The sequence below is a fragment of the Eriocheir sinensis genome, unplaced genomic scaffold (assembly GCF_024679095.1).
Source record: "Eriocheir sinensis breed Jianghai 21 unplaced genomic scaffold, ASM2467909v1 Scaffold637, whole genome shotgun sequence".
Classification (NCBI taxonomy): Eukaryota; Metazoa; Arthropoda; class Malacostraca; order Decapoda; family Varunidae; genus Eriocheir; species Eriocheir sinensis.
The window spans coordinates 35292-59435 of record NW_026111984.1 but is presented as its reverse complement, the minus strand read 5'-3'; the positions used below and the strand labels follow the sequence as shown (position 1 = coordinate 59435).

Below are 24144 nucleotides of genomic sequence, written 5' to 3'. Positions count from 1 at the left end.
CCCTCTTACGACCGCAAGACAAGGCCTCAGCTTCCCAATGAAATAAATCGTATTGATATTTATTTCCTATTCAGACCTATCTCTTTTTTTTTTTTTTTAATATGGTGACCAGGGCACACTACGTTTAGCACAAATATAATTTTTTATTTTTTTTATTTTTTGCAACAAAATCTTTCATTATGCATTTGAAAACCTTCACGTTCACCCCTGGAGTCATGCACACTCATTATAAAGAACTTTTTTCAGGGCATTGTATTATAGATCAACATGGAGTAGTGCGATAGGACAGTTGTGGTGCATAGAGTTCCAGCATTTCTTCAACACTCGTCATGTGGGTACAGCTCTGCAGACACTTGGTGGCGAAACGCGTTGCTGCAAGGGACGCTGTTACACTTGTCTACCTCAACCAAAACCGAGACCGAGACCCTTGGGTTTCGAACAGTTTCCTACTGGTTCGGCTCAGCCCTGTATTCAAATCATCACCATTCATTCAGCTTTCTCATAAAGATTTTTTTTCTTTACTTTACAAATATAGATATGTCATTTTAGCATACATTACAAGCCTATGATTACTACTCATTTATCATGGTAAAGTTTCGAATGTCGAGTTAGTTAACTAGTCTAAATGATTCCAATGAGTTCGCCATTATTCAGTTCGTAAACGTGCCGCCGCCGTGGGCGTTGCTGGACGGCCCGTGTTTTTCAGTGTCTAAGTAAAGATCCCCGTGAATCCCCGTGCCATCCGAGGTGAGGGGGATATACGTTTTATGCACCGACCCGGACGTCGTGCGCATTGTTACCAGAAGCAGAAACAGAAACAAGGGGTTCTGTGAAGGTAGGTTGTATTAGCAAACTTCCCACAAACCACACATAATGGTTGTATGTTCCTCGGGGAAATTTTACTGATGTGTTGAAGGTTGTAGGTTTATCAATCTATGTAGTCAAGTTAGTGTGTGTGTGTGTGTGTGTGTGTGTGTGTGTGTGTGTGTGTGTGTCATTTACCTGGTCTGATCATGTGATAAATTGGCGATCGCCGGCTTGGTATTCTCGCCGTTTTAAGCTTGAGGAGGCATGTTCACGCGTCTTTGCGCATGACTGGGACCTCACATTTCATCCATTAATAACATCCGGGAAACTGGACACAAACCCGTTTGACATCCACTATCCACTGTTAGGTGGACAGGGCGCACGGATGAAAGGAGACTGCCCATCCGTCTCCACTCCCCACGGAATCGAACTCTGGGCCTATCGATTGTGAGTTACATGAATTGAATAAGCCTTACTGAACTTGGTTGTCAAGACGAACGTGCGACTGAAGGCCGGCTCATACAAGTACTTTTAAGGTGCCGTTTGGTTTCATTGCTCCCTCTTTGCGAAGCGAGGTATTTTCGACTGATTTTGTTTATTTTCCAAGCAAATGAGAATACATATGAAAATGATAAGTGGGATGAAAGAAAAAAAATCTAAACCATTCCTGTCCGTGCCTTCCTTTGAGGACTTTATGAAAAAAAAAAAAAGTAAGGATCAAGAACCCAAAGCGAAGCGAGCCACGCGCCCCTTCTGTAGCAGCTTTTCCACATTATTATTATTATTATTATTATTATTATTATTATTATTATTATTATTATTATTATTATTATTATTGTTGTTATTATTATTATTATTATTATTATTATTATTATTATTATTATTATTATTATTATTATTATTATTATTATTATTATTATTATTATTATTATTATTATTATTATTATTATTATTATTATTATTATTATTATTATTATTATTATTATTATTATTATTATTATTATTATTATTATTATTATTATTGTTGTTGTTGTTTTTGTAGTTGTTGTTATTGTTGTTCGTTTAACGCCCGTCCATTTTGGGGTTGGACGGGTCGATGAAGACGTTGTCGTCTGTCGTTCTTTTATGGAGCCAGATATATTCTGCCTCAGATGACCTTCATGACAGGTAACTAAAGCTTTCGGCTGAAGGGCAGGTGAATTGCCTACCATGGCTAACGAGATCCACCTGCCCGAGTTTGTAGTAGTTGTCCCTCTCCTAGATGGATTGCCTACCGTGGCTACGACACCCAACCGCCGGGATGGATTGGTGAAGTGGCAGAGTGTGTGACACGCCCTGGACACGCCGCGTATCCACATGTCGGTGGGCCATGCGCACAATTAACATTGCCCGGGCTCCAATCTGCTCCGAGATGCTCACAAAGGAAGAGGCTGTGTACCGGTAGCAAGAACTTCCACACTCTGCCTTCTCATCACTGGAGCTATCCGTCAGCTGCAGCTGAAAACAAGAGGTGGCAAACAATCGCTTACTTCTTTATAGCCCTAGGCCCATTTGCTTTCCTATTGTGGCAGGATAAAAGAGGTTTGCTTTGTATAAATCAAGTTTTCTATGAATCATTGTAGAAAACGAGAGGTGGTAGTATTTAAGGGGAGGTATTTTCATTACTATTATTTTTACAACTACTATTTTTGTATTATTATTATTATTATTATTATTATTATTATTATTATTATTATTATTATTATTATTATTATTATTATTATTATTATTATTATTATTATTATTATTATTATTATTATTATTATTATTATTATTATTATTATTATTATTATTATTATTATTATTTTTATTATTATTATTGTTGTTGTTGTTGTTGTTGTTGTTGTTGTTGTATTATAATTATTATTATTATTATTATTATTATTATTATTATTATTATATTATTATTATTATTATTATTATTATTATTATTATTATTATTATTATTATTATTATTATTATTATTATTATTATTATTATTATTATTATTATTATTATTATTATTATTATTATTTACTACAACTACTACTACTACTACTATTACTACTACTCCTACTACTACTATAGTCCGTTTGTTTCGAGTTGACCCCAGGAGTCCCGCCCGCTACCCTCCTACTGACTCCAATTAAATATGCGGGATTGGCTGGCTAGGGAAGTGGGAGGTGCAGTGCACTAGAGGGCAGAAGAGATGGTTTGAAAGCTTTTAATCTGCGCAGACCTGTGACGTGGATTAGTCCCCAAGTAGGAGGAAGAGGGTAGGGAAGGCAGGGTCAAAATCTAAATATAGATCTTGGGTAGGCCATACTAAAAAGAAAACGTGGACCGGAGGGGTAACTATAAAAGACTTGCCATACCCGCACATTCACGCGCATACACATCATACTCTCTCTTTCTGTCTCTTACACACAGTTATGGGATCTTGTCAACGTTATTGGTAAACGTGCAGTCCTTTACTTTCTGGCCCTGGTCAGATCTGCATCCATACACCGAACAATAAGCGTCCGGAGCGCGGAGTGACTCGGACTTCCTCTTAACGCTGGGAAGGTCATGGTGACATGGTCGGACTGACCTGTCTTCTCTTCTGCCTTCTGACCCCGGCCGCCGGGTAACAATATACGTCATGCTTGGGGCGGGCTACTTTTCACTCGGAAGCGAACTAAAACCGGGTTCCCCTATTCCGTTTTGACGGATCCGTCGACGTTAATGACGTCAAAATGACGTCACCGAAACAGTGGCCGCCCGGGACGGATGAGATAGACTCCGTCCCTTCGTCGCGCGCGTTTCGTTGACAAACATGGACAGCATTAACCACAACGACTTCTTGATTGCTGTCGCTCTGCTTGCTGCTGGAGAAGAAAAGAGGCCAGCTAGTTAGCTTAATAAACAAATGTTGATAAACATTTGTATACGGGCCTCAAATGAAGTTTATTATGCATACACAGTCTTTAGGTTTATCAATTACTAATACCAGAATCCTATATGAAATGTAGTAACATACCTGATATAGTCTGGAGGGTTATTGGTGTCTGGACGTGGATAGCTGGGCAGTGTGAAGTTGTGAACACAACTGGGTAGGCGAACACATGAGCTTCAGGTGGTGCGGCGGTGTGTGTTGTGCTACACTTCCAGTTCTCAACAAAAGATATTTATCGCCAAACGTGTGGGTTTGAATGTGTGTGTGTGTGTGTTAGGGAATGGGCGTTGGGGGGAGAGGAAAAGGGGGGAGGGGGAGGGGGGGAGTAGGGAAAGGGGGGAGGGTGTGTGTTCGTGTGTCTGTGTATGTCTGCAAGTTTCTTTTTTATCTTTTCTTCATTCTGCCATTCTTTTCTTTCTTTCTCTTTATTTCTTTTTCTTTTTTTTCTTTCTTTCTTTTTCTCTTCCCTTCTTCCTTCCTTCCATCCTTCCTTTATCGCTTCGCTTCTTCCTTCCTTCTCTACCATCTCTTTCTCTCTCCCCTTCTTCCCTCCTTTCTTTTGATCTTTTCTCTCCCTCTCATCATCATCTCTCCTTCCCTTTCTTCTTTCCTTTCTTCCTTGATTACTTTCCTCTTACTTTCCTTCCTCCCTTTTCTTCCCCCGTAAGTGTGGAGGGAGGGAGAGAGGAAGGAGTGGGGAAAGTGGGGGGGGGGGGGGGGGTGGGGAGGAGAGTTGGAGGGAACACAAAGTAAGAACAAACAACAGCAGACCTGCTGGTCATTACGAGGAGGGGGGAAGGGTAGGGTAGGGATGTATGTTTGTGTGTGTGTGTGTGTGTGTGTGTGTGTGTGTGTGTGTGTGTGTGTGTGTCTCTCTCTCTCTCTCTCTCTCTCTCTCTCTCTCTCTCTCTCTCTCTCTCTCTCTCTCTCTCTCTCTCTCTCTCTCTCTGTCTCTCTCTCTCTCTCTCTCTCTCTCTCTCTCTCTCTCTCTCTCTCTCTCTCTCTCTCTCTCTCTCTCCCATCTCCTCTCTCTCTCTCTCTCTCTCTCTCTCTCTCTCTCTCTCTCTCACACACACACACACACACACACACACACACGTGCCTAACTCTTTCTACCTGAAGTTACCTGAATATTGCTCCAATCCTACGCTTGCTCGTTATACACCTCTTGTGGAATCGTGTATTGTGTATTTTTCTTTTTGTTTATTTCTCTGCCCGAGGGCGTGATTTTATCCTTCCTGGTAGTGATCAGTCTGATGGTTGTTATTTTCCTGTCGTGTTATTTGTCTCTGTGAGAAGATTGTGTTAGTTTCCCCCTTTATCTTTTTCTTCAAGTATACCAATTGTCACCATCTTTCTCTCCTTTCTTTCCTGAATAGCTTCCTCCTCCTTTTCCTCTTCGTTTACCGATTTCTTCTTCCTTTCTTTCTTCCTGTTTGCGCCTCCTTCTCCTCCTCCTCCTCCGCTTCCTCTTCCTTTTTCCTTTCTCTCTCAGCCGGATCTGCCTGCGCCTCTATCCCCAGTTCCTTATCGTCCAATTCTCCTTCTCTTCCTCCTCTCTAGTCTCCTCCTCCTCCTCCTCCTCCTCCTAGGAACACAACATAACACAATAGCTGGGAAAGTTGTAACCTCTGTAAGGGAAAAGGCTGTCACTGTCCACCAAACCGATAGTCAACAACACCAAATGTCCCTCAACGCCCAGCTGTTATGATAGGTCCCAAAACTAAACTCCCATTTGGAAGTGTTCCTTGTTTTCTTGTCTTTTCTTATTCCGTGTCTATTTATCTTAGTATGGTGTATACTGTAGAACAAATATTTAGCGTCTTTATGGAAACCTTGCGTTAAAGTTGAATTTATTGGAAGCTCTGAAAGTCTTGGGAAACTTATTACCACATTTCATTATCTCCGTAGACTTCTCCTCCTTCTCTTCCTCACCTTCCTCTCCTCCCCAAACTCGTCTCACTCTCTCCTCCTCCCTCTCTCTTCCTCTCTCCTCTCCTTCCTCTTCCTCCTTTCTCACCTCACTCACCACCCCTTCCTCCTCCTCCTCCTCCTCCTCCTTTCTTTCCTCTCCTCATCACCTCCTTCCCTTACCTCCCCCCTCACACCTCCTTCCTTCTTCTTTCCTTTTCCCATCACCCTTCACCCTCCTTCACTCACCCCAACCTCCTCCTCCTCCTCCGCCTCCTCCTCCTCCTCCTCCTCCTTCTCCTCCTCCTCCTTCTTCCTCCGCCTCCTCCGCCTCCTCCAACTCCTCCTCCTCCTCCTCCTCCTGCCCCCTTCCCATCTGATGTCAATAAGATTTTGGTAGTAAAAGAGCCAGGTAGGACATACAGTAATGGTTTTAAATTAGACAAATTCAGATTCAGCAAAGACATAGGCAAGAATTGGTTCATCAATAGAGTGGTAGATGAATGGAAAAGGCTTGACAGCCATGTTGTGGGTGCGAATACCACTCAAGAAGAGGTTAGATAAAGTGGGTGAGTCCGGACCCTTATCACTGTCCTAACCCAGTCCAGTACCTCTTTTAACCCTGCATTGCAATACGTCAAAATTTGTTTAGTGACGAGCGTGGGGGTAGGTGGACAGCAGCACGGAGGTCAAGTTCGCAGGCTCTCCCTCGAACCTCGGGATTAGCGACCTAACCCAACCCATCACACACACACACACACACACACACACACACACACACACACACACACACACACACACACACACACACACACACACACACACACACACACACACACACACACACACACACACACACACACACACACACACACACACACACACACACACACACACACACACACACACACACACACACACACACACACACACACACACACACACACACACACACACACACACACACACACACACACACACACACACACACACACACACACACACACACACACACAGAGAGAGAGAGAGAGAGAGAGAGAGAGAGAGAGAGAGAGAGAGAGAGAGAGAGAGAGAGAGAGAGAGAGAGAGAGAGAGAGAGAGAGAGAGAGAGAGAGAGTGTTGGGCGTATGAAAGTTATGATAAATTATACCTTGCATTCCTGGGCAGTTACCTTTCAGTACAAACCAATATATATCTTGATCTACGACACGAGAACAATAATTTGACCTACAGCATCAATAGACTTAAAGAGAGAGAGAGAGAGAGAGAGAGAGAGAGAGAGAGAGAGAGAGAGAGAGAGAGAGAGAGAGAGAGAGACAGAGAGAGACAGAGAGAGAGGTAGAGAGAGATAGAGAGAGAGAGAGAGAGGTAGAGAGAGAGAGAGAGAGAGAGAGAGAGAGAGAGAGAGAGAGAGAGAGAGAGAGAGAGAGAGAGAGAGAGAGAGAGAGAGAGAGAGAGAGAGAGAGAGGTAGAGAGAGAGAGAGAGAGAGAGAGAGAGAGAGAGAGAGAGAGAGAGAGAGAGAGAGAGAGAGAGAGAGAGAGAGAGAGAGAGAGAGAGAGAGAGAGAGAGAGAGAGAGAGAGAGAGAGAGAGAGAGAGAGAGAGAGAGAGAGAGAGAGAGAGAGAGAGAGAGAGAGAGAGAGAGAGAGAGAGAGAGAGAGAGAGAGAGAGAGAGAGAGAGAGAGAGAGAGAGAGAGAGAGAGAGAGAGAGAGAGAGAGAGAGAGAGAGAGAGAGAGAGAGAGAGAGAGAGAGAGAGAGAGAGAGAGAGAGAGAGAGAGAGAGAGAGAGAGAGAGAGAGAGAGAGAGCTCACGTGTCCTGACCCAAGAGGGGCATGAGGGGAGGGGGATTAGAGTTCCATTGGTGATGGTGGGCGATCCTATATATCTGACCTATTCTGCTCCTTCTCTCACTCAGGTTGTTTTGAAATCTCCATTCCCTCACCCAATATCTGTTCCACGATTACGGATACCCTTTACTTTTTTATGTTAGGTGACAGCAAATGTATTCACGATTCTCGTTTGTTTATGTATTTCACGCATTACACAAAATATGAAGAAACTTTAGTAAATTAAGGAAGCCCTGTTGAGTGTCCGCTCTCCTACAGGTTTCACCCAAACCAAATTGGCTTAGCTGCCCATCACCATCAACCAATCACCAGCAACAGAGCAGCTATGCTCTTCCTACATCGCCTGTGGGGATGAGCTACTGGGTTCAACCCGAGGTGGATAGACTATACTATACTTCTACTACTACTACTACTACTACTACTACTACTACTACTACTTTTAGGACTACATTAATACCATCACCCCACTACAACAACAACAACTAATAATAATAATATTAATAATAATAATAATAATAATAATAATAATAATAATAATAATAATAATAATAATAATAATAATAATAATAATAATAATAATAATAATAATAATGATGATGATGATGATGATGATGATGATGATGATGATGATGATGATGATGATGATGATGATGATGATGATGATGATGATGATGATGATGATGATGATGATGATGATGATGATGATGATGATGATGATGATGATGATGATGATGATGATGATGATGATGATGATGATGATGATGATGATGATGATGATGATGATGATGATGATGATGATGATGATGATGATGATGATGATGATGATGATGATGATGATGATGATGATGATGATGATGATGATGATGATGATGATGATGATGATGATAATGATAATAATAATAATAATAATAATAATAATAATAATAATAATAATAATAATAATAATAATAATAATAATAATAATAATAATAATAATAATAATAATAATAATAATGATAATAATAACAATAACAATAATGTGTATCTCCCTCTGCGCGAGATCTGTGGACTAGGTCGTCACCGATGATTGCCTCCTGACTTTTACGAATCACTCATGGCGTAGGCGTCGCACTGCTTTCCCCGGTACTATACTGAGGTAGTTGAAACTCCAAGATTAACTAAATTCATCTTTTATCAGTATCTCTTCACACAAGTCTTGGTGTAGTCGTTTCTGCAAATTCACAATTGTCTTTAATTGGGCGTCTGAAAGTTATTATAAATTATACCTTGCATTCCTGGACAGTTACCTTTCAGTGCAAATCATTATATAATATCTTGATCTACGGCACTAGAACAATAATGTGACCTACAGCATCAATAGATTTTAACAAACAATGCACTGTATACCTGAGTCGTCCTATTCATTACGTACAAAGACACATGACATGTATATCATCACATAAAAAGAACAGATAATATAATTCGTAACATACCAAAACATGTCCTCTCCGAAGCTCAACAGCAGCCGGCTCCTCTCAACAGTCAGCTCACTGCAGACGCCACACGGGTTCGACCACCTGAGGCTGTCGTGATCCGTCTCCTGGCAAACTCTTTCTCCAGGAGACAAGCTCATGTCCTCTATCTCTCTTGTAGCAAGAGCTGTTCTGGCCTTCCAGTGCCTTCCCGCCTATTCACGGCCCAGGGGCGGCGTGGGGCTGCTAACGAAAGCCCCACTTGGTTTATAACTCCGAGGATGAGGTCACAGTGCCACCTAACAGATCTGGCCGAGACTCCTCACCATGATAAACATTATCACTAGCATTTATTATTGCAACACCTTACTGACAAAGACAACGAGTGACTCCTTCCTACCATGATGCATACTAAAGTTTGACAACGATCGAAATACGGCAAAATACGAAAACATGCGAAACTCGTACTATCGACGTTATAGTGGCACTTCCTTGGCCGGCCCTATACCCCCCAAGAAGTGTCGGGGGTTTGCCTTCCACTGCCATCATCAGTGTTTAACCTATTCGTCTCTTCGTAAAACATACAGCCAGCTCTGCTGCGCTTACACATAGCATGGAATTTAGAGTTTTAAGTCACTTTGCTAATCTTGTATTCTAAATTGACTCCTCATTGAAAATATTCGTGTGACGGCACTCTTCATGAAGTTGAACATTTACTGCAGGTTAAAAAAAGGGTCATTGGAACACTTGGTGGTAGTTTTATGGTATATTTATAAACAAAAGTATATTACATATATATATATATATATATATATATATATATATATATATATATATATATATATATATATATATATATATATATATATATATATATATATATATATATATATATATATATATATATATATATATATATATATATATATATATATATATATATATATATATATATATATATATATATATATATATATATATATATATATATATATATATATATATATATATATATATATATATATATATATATATATATATATATATATATATATATATATATATATATATATATATATATATATATATATATATATATATATATATATATATATATATATATATATATATATATATATATATATATATATATATATATATATATATATATATATATATATATATATATATATATATATATATATATATATATATATATATATACACACACACACACACACACACACACACACACACACACACACACACACACATATATATATATATATATATATATATATATATATATATATATATATATATATATATATATATATATATATATATATATATATAACCGTTACGACTTGCCATTGTTGTTATTGTTGTGGTTTACAAAATCCTCTGTTGGAAATATTTGTACTTTTATACAACGTAACGCGATGACGTAACATGGGCTCTACTGAGGCATTGCTTTGCTCTCCGTTACACTCCACCCTCCCAAATTTTAGTTCGTTCCTAGGGAAGGTGCAGGGGCAGCTGAGGGTCTTGGTGCAGGAGCAGGGCGTGCGCCGCGTCCCAGGGCAGCACGTGATCCACCCCGTGTGTTGCAGTCTCGTACTCGTGGTGGAACCGTGACAGCAGTGACAGGTCTGGCATGTAGGGGTGCTGGAACCCCACCGTTTGGTCGTCCAAGCCCACTTTTGGTGACTGTACTGCTGTGTTGATTTTGGTTTTAGGTGTCTGAACTGCCACTCCTAAACTCTTCCTAGGTGTCTCAACTGGTGACTGTACTATATCATTTGCTGTTGAAGCTGCCTTTGAAATGGTTCCACTACTGCAGGTCTTAGCTTAACTACCGGCAAAATAGTTTCACTTAATTGTGACTGTGCTTTATCCACAGGCAATGCTGCTTCACTCGCAATTAAGGCAGCCTCCGCAACTGCTGAGGGAGTTTCATCAGTCGGAAAGGGTGTCTCAGGCCGTGTAGATTGGGTATCAGATTCAACAAGCATTGGCTCGATTTCAGCAAGCTGTGCCTCAACTTTTGACTTAGCAGACAAGACCTTAGATTCAATAGGCTGTAGCTCAGCACGCCCGAGCTGTGGCGCAGATGGAAGAGATTGTTTCATTGTTCCAGATGACAGCATCTCAGTACCAGCAAACATTGTTTTGGACCCATGAGACATTGCTTTGGCTTCGTTTTTTTCAGGTGGTACCCCAGGGAGTTCCCCTTGACCAACAACTGGTACCTCACCTTCGAGAGGCTGTGCTTGGTGCCCAACAGATGGTGTTCCAATACGAGTAGACAAAGTATCAGGCACAACAGCATTAACCTCGCTTCCAGGCGCATTAGGCAGTCCCACAATAATGACAATAGGTTCTTTAGTCCTGCCAGAAAGGGCCTCAACCCATTCTGACTGTTCTTTAATACCCACAGACATCATTTCAGTCCCATCAGACAGTATCTCAGGGAAGACAAAGGGTGCGTCAGTCCCATCAAATATTGCTTCTGTTCCGAGAGGATGTGTCTCTGGACTAACAGGTAGTGCCTCAGACATTACCCAGGGTCCACCAGAGATCACCTCAGAACGAATGGACAGCTCCTGAGGCCCACCAGAGATATCAGACACACCAGACGGTGCCTCATTGCCAAACCCAACAGAAAGTTCCTGATCAACTGATCCTTGTGACCGTGTCACAGACTCAGTCTCACTAGTCAGTCCCTCGGTCCCAGGTACATAAGTCCGGATCTCAGTTTCAGACCTACCAGTTAATGCCTCAGTTTCAGACCCACCAATCAGTGCCATAGTTTCAGACCCACCAGTCAGTGCCTCAGTTTCAGACCCACCAATCAGTGCCATAGTTTCAAACCCACCAATCAGTGCCTCAGTTTCAGACCCACCAATCAGTGCCTTAGTTTCAGACCCACCAGCCAGTGCCTCAGTTTCAAACCCACCAGTCAATGCCTCAGTCTCAGGCCTATCAGTCGGTGATTTGGCCTCGGGTGCACCAGAAAGTGCTTGAATCACAGGTCCTTGAAACTGTGTCTCAGCCTCAGGCCCCACTGACAAGACCTTAGCCTCAGGCCCACCAGTCAGTGCCTCAGTTTCAGACCCACCAGTCAGTGCCTCAGTTTCAGACCCACCAGTCAGTGTTTCAGTTTCAGACCCACCAGTCAGTGTTTCAGTTTCAGACCCATCAGTCAGTGTTTCAGTTTCAGACCCACCAGTCAGTGTTTTAGTTTCAGACTCACCAGTCAGTACTTCTGTTTCAGACCCACCAGTCAGTGCTTCAGTTTCAGACCCACCAGTCAATGCTTCAGTTTCAGACCCACCAGTCAGTGCTTCATTTTCAGACCCACCAGTCAGTGCTTCAGTTTCAGACCCACCAGTCAGTGCTTCTGTTTCAGACCCACCAGTCAGTGTTTCAGTTTCAGACCCACCAGTCAGTGCTTCTGTTTCAGACCCACCAGTCAGTGCTTCTGTTTCAGACCCACCAGTCAGTGTTTCTGTTTCAGACCCACCAGTCAGTGCTTCTGTTTCAGACCCACCAGTCAGTGCTTCTGTTTCAGACCCACCAGCCAGTGTTTCAGTTTCAGACCCACCAGCCAGTGCCTCAGTTTCAGACCCACCAGTCAGTGTTTCAGTTTCAGACCCACCAGTCAGTGCTTCTGTTTCAGACCCACCAGTCAGTGCCTCAGCAACAGGTCCATCAGTCAGGGACTCAGTTTCAGTCCCGCCACTCAGTGCCTCTGTTTCAGTCACACCACTCAGAGCCTCTGTTTCAGTCATACCAGTCAGTGCCTCTGTTTCAGACCCACCAGTCATTTTCGCAGCCGCAGGCCCATCAGTCAGTGCCACAGATCCTCCTGACAGTGCCTCAGGTTCAGGCCCAACAGTCAGTACCTCAGTCTCAGATAAACCAGTCAATGCCACAGACCCCTCTGGCTGTGCCTCAACCTTTGGCAAGCCTGGCAATGTCATAGGTCTTTCAAATATAATATCTCTTCCCAAAGACAGCACTAGGGACTCAACAGACAGTGTTTCATTAATGGCAGGAAGTGTTTTAGGCTCAAAAGACACTGTGTCTGGCTCAACGGAAGAAGTTCCGCTTTTAGGTCCTACGGATAATACCCGGGACCCACCAGACTGTGTCTCAAACCCTGAAGGCATTGCCTTGACTCCAGGTGAATGTGTCTCGGATCTTGCAGGCAGTGTTCCCATAGGATTGGACAGTGTTTCAGGCACCATTGAAATTATATTAGTAATATCCTCGGAAGGAGTAGAACCTTCAACTTTGTTGATCATAGTGTTGCTGACCCCAACGGGTTCCTCATTTACATTAGTCATTGGTTCTAATGACAGCGGAGTCTCCAGCAAGGTCATGATGATACTAGATGGAGCAGCTGAAGAATCAAACTGACTGTCAGAAATTCCAGTGGTGGCAGGACTAGCAGCTACTGTCTTATGCTGGATCTCTTGTGGCTTCATAAGTTGTTCTCTAGTCTCAAGTACAGGGTAGGGATTGTTGTCCTGGCCTACAGTTTCGGGTGACTGGTTTTCTTTGGATGGAGTCAATGGAGCACCATGTTGAACATTAGACGTTGTGGGCTGAGAGGCCGTACTAGGTGATTTTTTGTGTATATCTTGAGAAGGTGCCTTGAGCAAGGCTTTGGGCAGATCTGCGAGTGTCTTTGATGGCATCTTGACAGGTGTGGGTGTCTCCTCATTTGGTGTCCCTGATTTGACCGACGATGATATTCTTTTTAATTTAAGTGGAATTCTGAATGGTATTCCGGAATGCCTCTGGTGTCCTCAAGGGGTACCCCATAGAGAAGACTTTTGTATCCTGGAGCAGAGGAAAGAGGGACACCGTAAGTAGGGCTAGGATAACCCCGTGATTCAGAGAGGGATACGCCGTAAGGTAAACCCTGAGAACTCAAGAAAGCAGGTTTAGTAGCCTGTATAGGAGATCTTTTAACCCTTGAAGGTGAATCACGATAGGGATCTAGACTAATTCTTGAAGGTGAATATCCACGCCGCGTTCTTGGGAATGGGCTTACTCCGCTTGGCCAGATTGGCTGTGGGTTGTAGGGCACTGTTGGGAAAGTAATATTCCTGGACGCTGAACTTCCACTCCATTTTTCTAGGCTGGAAGTTACGTCGCCTGTCCACTGGAGGCTGCTAGGGTGCAGGGCCGCCGGAAGGTAAAAACCTAAGGCTCTTGAGATCACAGCCAGGACACCCGCTGCTCCCTGCAGAAAGGGAACCATGTCATGCTAGTGATGGTTTATAACACACACACACACACACACACACACACACAAACACACACACACACACACACACACACACACACACACACACACACACACACACACACACACACACACACACACACACACACACACACACACACACACACACACACACACACACACACACACACACACACACACACACACACACACACACACACACACACACACACACACACACACACACACACACACACACACACACACACACACACACACACACACACACACACACACACACACACACACACACACACACACACACACACACACACACACACACACACACACACACACACACACACACACATGTACACACACGCGCACACGTGTACGCACGCACGCACGCACATACGCACGCACGCACTCACTCACTCACTCTCTCTCTCACACACACACACACACACACACACACACAAACGAGAGCACGCACGCACACAAGCCGTACCAGCAGCCGCTTTCCATAGCGTCCCATGAGGTGACCTCTTTAAAGTATAGACAGGACGACGCCCAAGAACACAACACTCCACGTGAGAGAAGGTGCGAAGCCCACTGAACGTGTATTTAGCGGGACACACTTTATGTACTTCTCAGGGATGGTGGTTGCCGGCGGCAGAATAATAACAAAGGGTAACACAACAATGAAGAACTCAGCCTTTGGCCTAAGACATCCGTGAATTAGTCACAAACTGGAAAAAAGGTGGAAAATCGGCATTTTTATTCGCAACGCAATCTGTCCAGCTAGGACGCAGGCTAATGAGGCCCCCCCTCCGTGAGAGGTACACACACACACACACACACACACACACACACACACACACACAAGATCTCTCTCTCATATTCTGTTTTGTGTGCTTCTAGTTATGATCTCTGAGTGTAAAGAAACCCACAAGGTATTTATTGTGTTAATCATGTAACTTAATTAACCCAATGATTGGTTACACCTGCGTCAAGTTACCTTGAACTCTTGTGGTGCTCATTAACGTAAAGTTTTCCGGTCTTGCCTCAATCGTTCTTCCTCCGCGGCACGGGAAGGGCAGACAATAGCGTAATTCGGAGAAGAAAAAAATCTATCAGCAACACAATAGCAGCATTGCGGTAATTATTGCCAGTCGTCAAGGCCGCTCCAGAAACGAAGTGTTCATCCTGATTTTGTGCACACTGTCATCATCAATTTGCTCTGAAAAGAGCCATTCAGTGAACGAGTTTTTTTTTCTTTGGCATCTTACGACAGTTATAATTGAGGATGAGATAACATTTAATATAATGATTTTATTTATGCGCCTCAAGTCCAGATCATGGCAGGCCTCAAGTTGCGGCACGTGTTGCGCAACTCCTTCCGGAAATTCGATTCTCCTGTTGCGTATCGTTCGAGGGAGTTGTTGCTCGAGACAGGCGTTGTGGCAGCCGTGCCCTCCGCCTCTCCCCGGTGCTAGTCAAGTTGTGCGATGTTATTATCTAATTAAAGATTTACATTTTACATTTTTTTTTTAATTTAAACATTTTTAGGGGCATTTTGAGGCCAATGGAGGGGTACATTTGACTACTAAAGATGATTATTCAGTTTAATGAAAATGGTAAAAAATAAAGCAAGAAAATAATCTTGGCTGAAAAATATGAATTCTTATTAAAATATCATTAGGAAAGAATTGAACAAAAATGCATCTGAGACTCTAAGACAGAGGTTCCCAAACTTAACCATTGCAAGGACCTCCAGACATGGTGAGTCCCAGCCGAGGACTCCCAACTAAACGAAATTTATCATTACCATACCGGGATACGCAGTACTACCCAGTACAACGTAGTACAGTCGCGGACAGAAGTAAAGACACAGATTTCAGAACAATTCAGTCAGCTGGCGAAAACTGGCAACTAATATGTAGGTACCGTTAGTTTGAGTACCGGTAATACCGGTCCTGAGAACTCCAGTACCAGTAGTACCGGTACCATATATGCTGTTAGTATGTATGATAGATAGGGAAAGTTGGCACCAGAACTTTGCTAATATCTGCTGTTAGTGTTATTAGAAAATGAGTCTTTTCAAAATACCTATATACTGATTTTTTTTATATAGAAAGTAAGTACTCAGAGAGAATGGGCCGGCACACTCCAGTAATGGTACCGGTACTAACGGTACATGGGTCATGCTTTAATTTTTTTTTATTTCATATATTTATTTATTCACTTATTTATATATTTATATATTTACACACACACACATACACACACGGCGGCTGAGTCGTCATAGTAACGTCCCCGTGTTCAGGAGGACGCGAGTTCAATCCCCGCCCGGTGCCACCAAGCTGGGATTTTTCAGCCGCCACCGAGTGGCTTAAAACTACCCACATGCTGTCCAGAAGACCACCTATCAACCCGGACTCTAGATTCTAGGATCAAAGATGAGCTCTGGGAGGGCAGCATGAGCCAATGCAAGATGGCGTCACTATAAACACTCGCCTGCGTCAGAACGGGCTGGGCCGACCATCAGGACCCACCGGAAAGAAGCCTTGGACCGACCATTAGGATCCACCGGGAAGAAGCCTACCGGCGCAATAGGGCGCAATGTAAAAACACACACACACACACACACACGAACTATTAGGCTATTGATATAATCCTTGTAAGATGTGTGTAGCCCAGCATCGTACGGTGTTCCCTACATAGTAGCATCGTTTTCCATGGCGCCCGCCGTGTCATTATTAATATATATATATATATATATATATATATATATATATATATATATATATATATATATATATATATATATAGATAGATAGATAGATAGATAGATAGATAGATAGATAGATAGATATAGATATAGATATATATATATATAGCATATTAAAATATAAGGCTAATAATAACTTTTTAAGATGATGTGTGTAGCCTATCATCCCAAAGAGTTCTCCCTACACTGAACGATAACGTTTCATAAATCTTCGTCCATTGTTCTTCCACACTCAAATAGTATCATTTTATCATACGAGTTAAAATCATGTGAAAGCATTAACATTGATTATTGATTTTATGTTACGGTTTGATTAAAAGAGTTGGACATTATAGTAATATAAATAGCGGAAAGATCATCCATTGGTAGTTGCCAGAAAGCAAAGTCAAATTAATGACATGATAATTGTTTTATCATTAAATGGATATTTTCACCCCCAACAAAGTAGTTACCTTCATTTATTTATAAGCAAATGTTTTTATCAGGTATTTTACAGATTTATTGCTTGTGAGTCAAATTAAAAAGGAAAACTCTATCATTAGAATGATAGATTAGTGATATACTTTTTTCTTATATATATATATATATATATATATATATATATATATATATATATATATATATATATATATATATATATTTTTTTTTTTTTTTTTTTTACGTCGCGGCCTATTGCGCCGGTAGGCTTCTTCCCGATGGGGCCTAATGGTCGGCCCAAGGCTTCCTCCCGGTGGGGCCTGATGGTCGGCCCAGCCCGTTCTGGCGCAGGCGAGTGTTTATAGTGGCGCCATCTTGAACTGGCTCATGCTGCCCTCCCGGAGCTCATCTTTAATCCTAGAATCTAGAGTCCGGGTTGATAGGTGGTCTTCTGGACAGCATGTGGGTAGTTTTAAGCCACTCGGCGGCGGCTGAAAATCCCAGCTTGGTGGCACCAAGGGGATTGAACTCGTCGTCCTGAACACGGCGCCGTCACGTTATCCATTCAGCCACTGCCTCCCCAATATATATACATATATATATATATATATATATATATATATATATATATATATATATATATATATATATATATATATATATATATGCGCACAGTGATAATAACGTCGCCGGTATTTTCACCGTGAGGTGAATCAGTCCCATATATATATATATATATATATATATATATATATATATATATATATATATATATATATATATATATATATCTATAGATATATATATATACTCTAGAGGAAGTGGATAATATCATATGTTATTACACTGTGCTCTCAAATCCAAAGTAAATGTGTCTTAGAGTCTCAGATGCATTCCTTGTTCAATTCTTTCCTAATGATATTTCAATAAGAATTTGTATGTTATTGCATAATAATAGTCACTGACTAGACTTCACTCTTAATTTGAAGCTTTATACATGTAGGCCTGAACATCAAAATTAATAAACTGAAAAAAGCGGCTAGAGAGCAGATTGTTGCTATGTGCATGATATTTTAACATGGCAAGCAAAAACATTGGAGATATTAGCATAGAGGACTAAATGAAATATAGAAAACACTGTGAGAGCTTATAACCTCCACTAGCCCCCTGAAATTACGGCCCTGATTTAGTCCCTCCGCGGAAGGACCATATGGGCCCTGCATGGGCCTTTGTCGGGTAACGGCTCATGAAGAGAGTGTTGAGTTTGCCGACAGACTGACTCTATTGGCTGACGCCGATCAAATCGGTCTGTCGCATCTCAAGAATTGCGTGATGTTGCGTGCAGTGGAAGACACTCTGTTTTGCTGCACATCACGCAGCCAGGGGCACAACGTGATGAAGTGTGGACGCGACTTAACAGGTTGAGTCCATGCATTTTAGGTAAATCTCTCAATGTCTCTTAGAATTCTACAAAGCAACGAATTAAAATCGAGCAAATATTGCAATAAGTTTAATTAACATCTCAGTCTAGTATAATTACCATAGTAACTCCTAAAATATTTCGTTCTTTTTGATTTGTCTTACAGATAATACGGGAGACTGAGTAATCCTTTATGAATAAGTTTTATTGAAAAGACGTCTTGCCATCATATAAAGGCTTGCTTACTTGTTTAACTACAGCTCGCCTTGACCGCTCAACTGGCCTCTGAATGTGTCGGGTAAAGGCAGGGCTGACTGACATGCAGATTACCATAGCATTGTGATCCACAATTTTATAACTTTTACTCCCCGTGCTACCATAGCAATGCTAGAGAGTTTACAGCAACCAAATTGCTCGGACACACCATCCATCCTGACGGGTCAGGGTGGAGAGCGGGAGAACTGGTTACCATAGCTGGACCTCATGCCAGCTGACGTTGCGGGGAAGCTGAGGACTGCAAATGTGGTTGACTGCATGTTGTAAGGAAGATTAAATCCTGCTATGAAATGACAACACTTAAAATGAAAGGAAAACACCATTGTGTTTCTATTAAGGAATACGATCAAGAAATATTGTTTGTTGCGTGGAAGGCGAGTAGCAAACTGGCTGAGCTTTGTAGGACATAATTATACGAAGTCACTGGCACCATGTGGAGAGGAAAATGTCCAAGCTGTAAATTTTCCCGAGGTCGTTAATTGATGAGTGCTCGTGGTTTGATTATAATGTCTCATGGCCACCTCCCGCTCATTCGGAGGCCCTTGCTTTGACCTATTATACGTGGTTCCCACCTCCGTGCCTACCCAGTACACCCACCCCCTGCACCCCCAGAGCAGCCTATGACCTATATATAAAGACGTGGCCACCAGCCAGCGCTTGGGCAGTCCAGCTGCTGTGGGCGCGATGGGAGGTGTATTAACCACCATAGTATTTATCAACATTAATGCAATATTACATTCTGTTGGGAGAAAAATATAAATTTAATTATAAATACATAATTATGATCATGATAATATAAATAATGATAATACTTTGAAAAGATTCAACCGATATCCATTTTGTCAAATACATAAGGAAAGGTGATAATGAGAGACATGGAGGAAAATGAGAGAGAGAGAGAGAGAGAGAGAGAGAGAGAGAGAGAGAGAGAGAGAGAGAGAGAGAGAGAGAGAGAGAGAGAGAGAGAGAGAGAGAGAGAGAGAGAGAGAGAGAGAGAGAGACACTGTATGTAAACATATTATGAGATATATTTTTTTTAAATCGAGAAGAAAATAAACTTGCTGACGTTGCTTAAGTACTTATGTAATGTGCTTATGTATGAATTCGATTTCCCACTTTCGTGATATTTTGTCCTTCGTAAATTGCTCGTTGTTCAGCAACAGCTTTTGCACAAAAATGTACTAATTCAAAACGTATTCCTTCCATCCCCCTAAAGTTCCGACTCCATACTAAGACAGCCTCCGGCAGGAGCGTCATGCCGCTGCCCTTCGTCCGGTACGTGACTGACGGCGTCGGCATGACAAGACGGTGACTCAGCAGACTTTTTGCGTTATGGCACAGCTGAGGACTCCGGAAGTGCCACGATCGTCGAGCACTTGCTGCATCACCCGCCTCCTGTACGTGGAGGCCTGCATTGCGAGGTTGTGGGCGAGGCTGTGCTAGGCGGGCAGCAGGCTCCTCCTCTGCCTGACCTTTGTTTTTTTCCCTTCTCCCTCCCAGTGACGGCGTCTGTTAACCGATCACGTGTCGCCGTTCAAGGTTGTCGTTAGTTTCCAAGCCTTCATTCAAAAACAACAGTCATAAATACGTAAATAATATTTAATAATTATTCTGAACACTGTTATCTTTGGTGTGATTGTATGCACTTTTGTTTGAGTAACGGTACTGAGTTGGAATGGTAGAAGGTATGCTCGGCAGTAATTGTCAGAGAGCGTGATGCATGTGTCCTGGGAACGTGGAACAAACGAACAATATTTTTGTAATATTTTTATAATGAGCGGGTGTTGTGTTTCCCTGGTGTGGCTCCGCCTCTGGCACAGGCGTGTTTCTGTTAGGTTCTTTCCGGAGTTTTTGCTGATCATGTAACATGTAATAATAACTTAGCAGTGAACACACACACACACACACACACACACACACACACACACACACACACACACACACACACACACACACACACACACACACACACACACACACACCGCTCCGGTAGCTCAGTCGGTTAGAGCGCCACGCTGCAAGGCTTCACGGCCAGACAGGCGGCGGTTGCAGCACCGCTCAGGCTGTATTCTTTCCGTTGACTAGGAGTGGTTACTGTCCCCCCTTGAGCAAAGGGGATGGGGTGTGTGGTGTGTACCCAGAGATCGACAATAATGAGAACTTGCTCACGTCGTGTGGGCACCTGCTGTCGAAAGCGAGTCCAACTCGTGATCAGGCCGTGGTGAATTACACACATGTTATGGAGGTGGCTATCGTAGCTGTCGGATAAAGATGAATGGAATAATTTGAAACTGACAAAGGATGAGAGTAGAGAAAGGGAAGACCTGTTAATGGTGCTTAAAACAGTAAATGGAGCAGTAAATGTGGACAGGGAAGACCTGGTGAGAGACAATGGAAGAACACGGGGTCACGAGTACAAATTAAAGAGAAGTTTTGATGATTGGAATTAATTGAATGCGGAGCTCGTGTAGAGACAGGACAATACAAGGTTAATATTAATACTGTATGCTAAACACACACACACACACACACACACACACACACACACACACACACCGCTCCGGTGGCTCAATCGGTAGAGCGCTGCGCTGCGAGGCTTAACGGCCAAACGGGCGGCGGTTCGAGCGCCGCCCGGTTGACTAGGAGTGGTTTCTTTTCCCCCTTGAGCAAGGGGGATGGGTTGTGTGGTGTGTGAGGTCCTGGCAGTACCCAGAGATCGACGATAATGAGTACTTGCTCTCGTCGGGAGGGTACCGGCTGATGAAAGCGAGTCCTGCCCGTGATCACGCCGTGGTGAATTACACACACACACACACACACACACACACACACACACACACAAAGAAATATTGGGTTCTGTGGGGCGAGGTGCAGAGCTGTGCCTGGATAGGATCTGAAAGTTGAGGAAATAATAAGATGAAGGGCAAGACATGTGTGTGGCAGGCAGAATTATTGGCAGGTGTGAAGGATATGGGCGTTGGGCGGATATAGTAGGACGTAGATAAGTGGATATGGTTGAAGGGGTTGAAATGGGTGAGATCATCAGAATAGGAGTGTTCTTGTGGGTATGGTGGGTGGGGTATGGGCGTGGCCGAAGGGTTGGGTGTAAATTGGGTGATGGTGAGTGAGGTGCAGGTGTATTAGGCGAGACGTGGGTGTGGCAAGGGAAACTTTGGCTTTCAACAGCGGTGTGCAAGAGACGGACATCCTTGTGGAATAGACAGGAAGAGAGTTACTGTCAAGACATGCAACTTCTGCTCCCTCGTTTCCTCCCTTGTTTCTTCTTCATCCACTTCCGAGGGAGCTCAGCATTCTCGTTCCCTCTTAGTTAGTTAAATAAAATGTCATCATCTGCGTTTTATCCTCATTGTAATCCCCTTGTTTGTTTTACATTTCAAAAGTTCCCGTGTTCAATTTTTTCCCGCCTTTTTTCGTAAATAACCTTCTTTCCTGCTTTTTTCAACTTTCAGCAATAACATCGCACACTAGTTTTCTCTAAATTATCATGTTAATATTTTTTTCTTTTTGATATCAATTATACGCTGTTTGAAAACTTTGTATTTCTGTATTTGTAAAAACTGGAACAACGGCTCTTTTTCTCTTATTCTGTCTTAATATTTGCACTTCTTCCAAACTCTTTGTTGAGTTTGCTTAATTATCTCGAGATTTACTTTACCTTCCCCTCACCGCAGATAAAGTAAGAGAACAATTATTGGTGTCATCGTTTGAGCAATACCCACGATTATGTTACATTTGCTAAGTCGGAAATAATGTTAAACTTTCCTGTGCTACTTTCGGATGCACTCTCTCCGGGATGAAAAACTGGCGGCTCCAGGGCTTAAGTTAAGTAGGAAGTGTAAGGAGTCTGGGAGGAGTTGATATCATGTGGCGGCTTAATTACCAAAGTCAGAGCAGGTTGGCACGGCGGAAGCTGTCCACGGTGTTTTTACTTTGCGAGATCTTTTTTTCCAGTTAGGTAATCCTGTAAAACAACGAGGTGAATCAGGAAATGTTTATTGTGGAGTGTTTTTTGCGAGCGTCACCGCGAGGTTTAGTGCAAGGAGGAAGTCTGGGTGAGGCGAGCGCCATAGAATCACCAAATTTGGGGACCGCCGAGCAAAAATACAGTAGCTGCCCCGGACGAAATGTTAAGGGTCTACACGGCGAAATGATTAAGGTCAGCTCACCCTTCGACCACCACTGTTTTTTTATGACAACAAATAACGTTCGACTTAAAGACAAAAAACGCAGATCATGTCAAGATATGGATTACGAATCATTCGGCTACAGCGCAATGCCATCTCGCCCATTCCCTGAGGTTATCCACTCCAGGTGAATTAGCAGAACCTTTTCCTTACCTTACCTTGGCACTACGGGAGGACAAGTGTTGATGGGCCTCATTTTATCTCGCGGCCAAGTTCGCGTGAGGCCGTCCACTCCGCGCCTCGCCCTAGTCCTTTAACCTCTCCGTCCACACCGCCAAGGACGTATTTCTGGACGAACATTGTCGGGGTGTTTATTTACTGGAGTTTTTTTTAGCGACTCTCTCTCTCTCTGAGCTCTCTCTCTCTCTCTCTCTCTCTCTCTCTCTGCACATATAAATATAATTAGAAAGAGAAAGAGGGGGTGAGAGGGGTGAGTGTGTGTGTGTGTGTGTGTGCGTGTGTGTGTGTGTGTGTGTGTGTGTGTGTGTGTGTGTGTGTGTGTGTGTGTGTTCGTTGCCGCGCACGTGACAAGACAGACGAGTAGAGGCAAATGTACAGACAGGCAGACCATGAGTAGCAGACAGAGACAAACAAACATGTGGACACAGACATATTAATCGACAGAAAAACTGACGCACAGATACTGACTGACTGACAGATAAACATAATATCAGGCACGGAGGCACACACTCTCACAGAGTAAGAAACTGCGTTTTAATATGCGCAGGACCATTGTTTGATGGCTGGACGCGTGTATCGGGTGCCGGGCCATGGTGTGGGTTCGCAGTCATGGAGTCGGTTAGTGA

General features: G+C 42.7%; 1 protein-coding gene across 1 annotated transcript; it reads right to left on the bottom strand.

Annotated features, from left to right (window-relative positions):
- Nucleotides 1-10487: 10487 nt before the first annotated feature.
- On the bottom strand, nt 10488-13675 carry LOC126993582 (uro-adherence factor A-like). The gene is made up of 2 exons (XM_050852717.1): nt 11404-13675; nt 10488-10687 (listed from the first exon to the last, which is right to left on the bottom strand). Exons 1-2 carry the CDS (start codon nt 13673-13675, stop codon nt 10488-10490), a joined length of 2472 nt encoding a protein of 823 aa, XP_050708674.1.
- Nucleotides 13676-24144: the final 10469 nt, after the last annotated feature.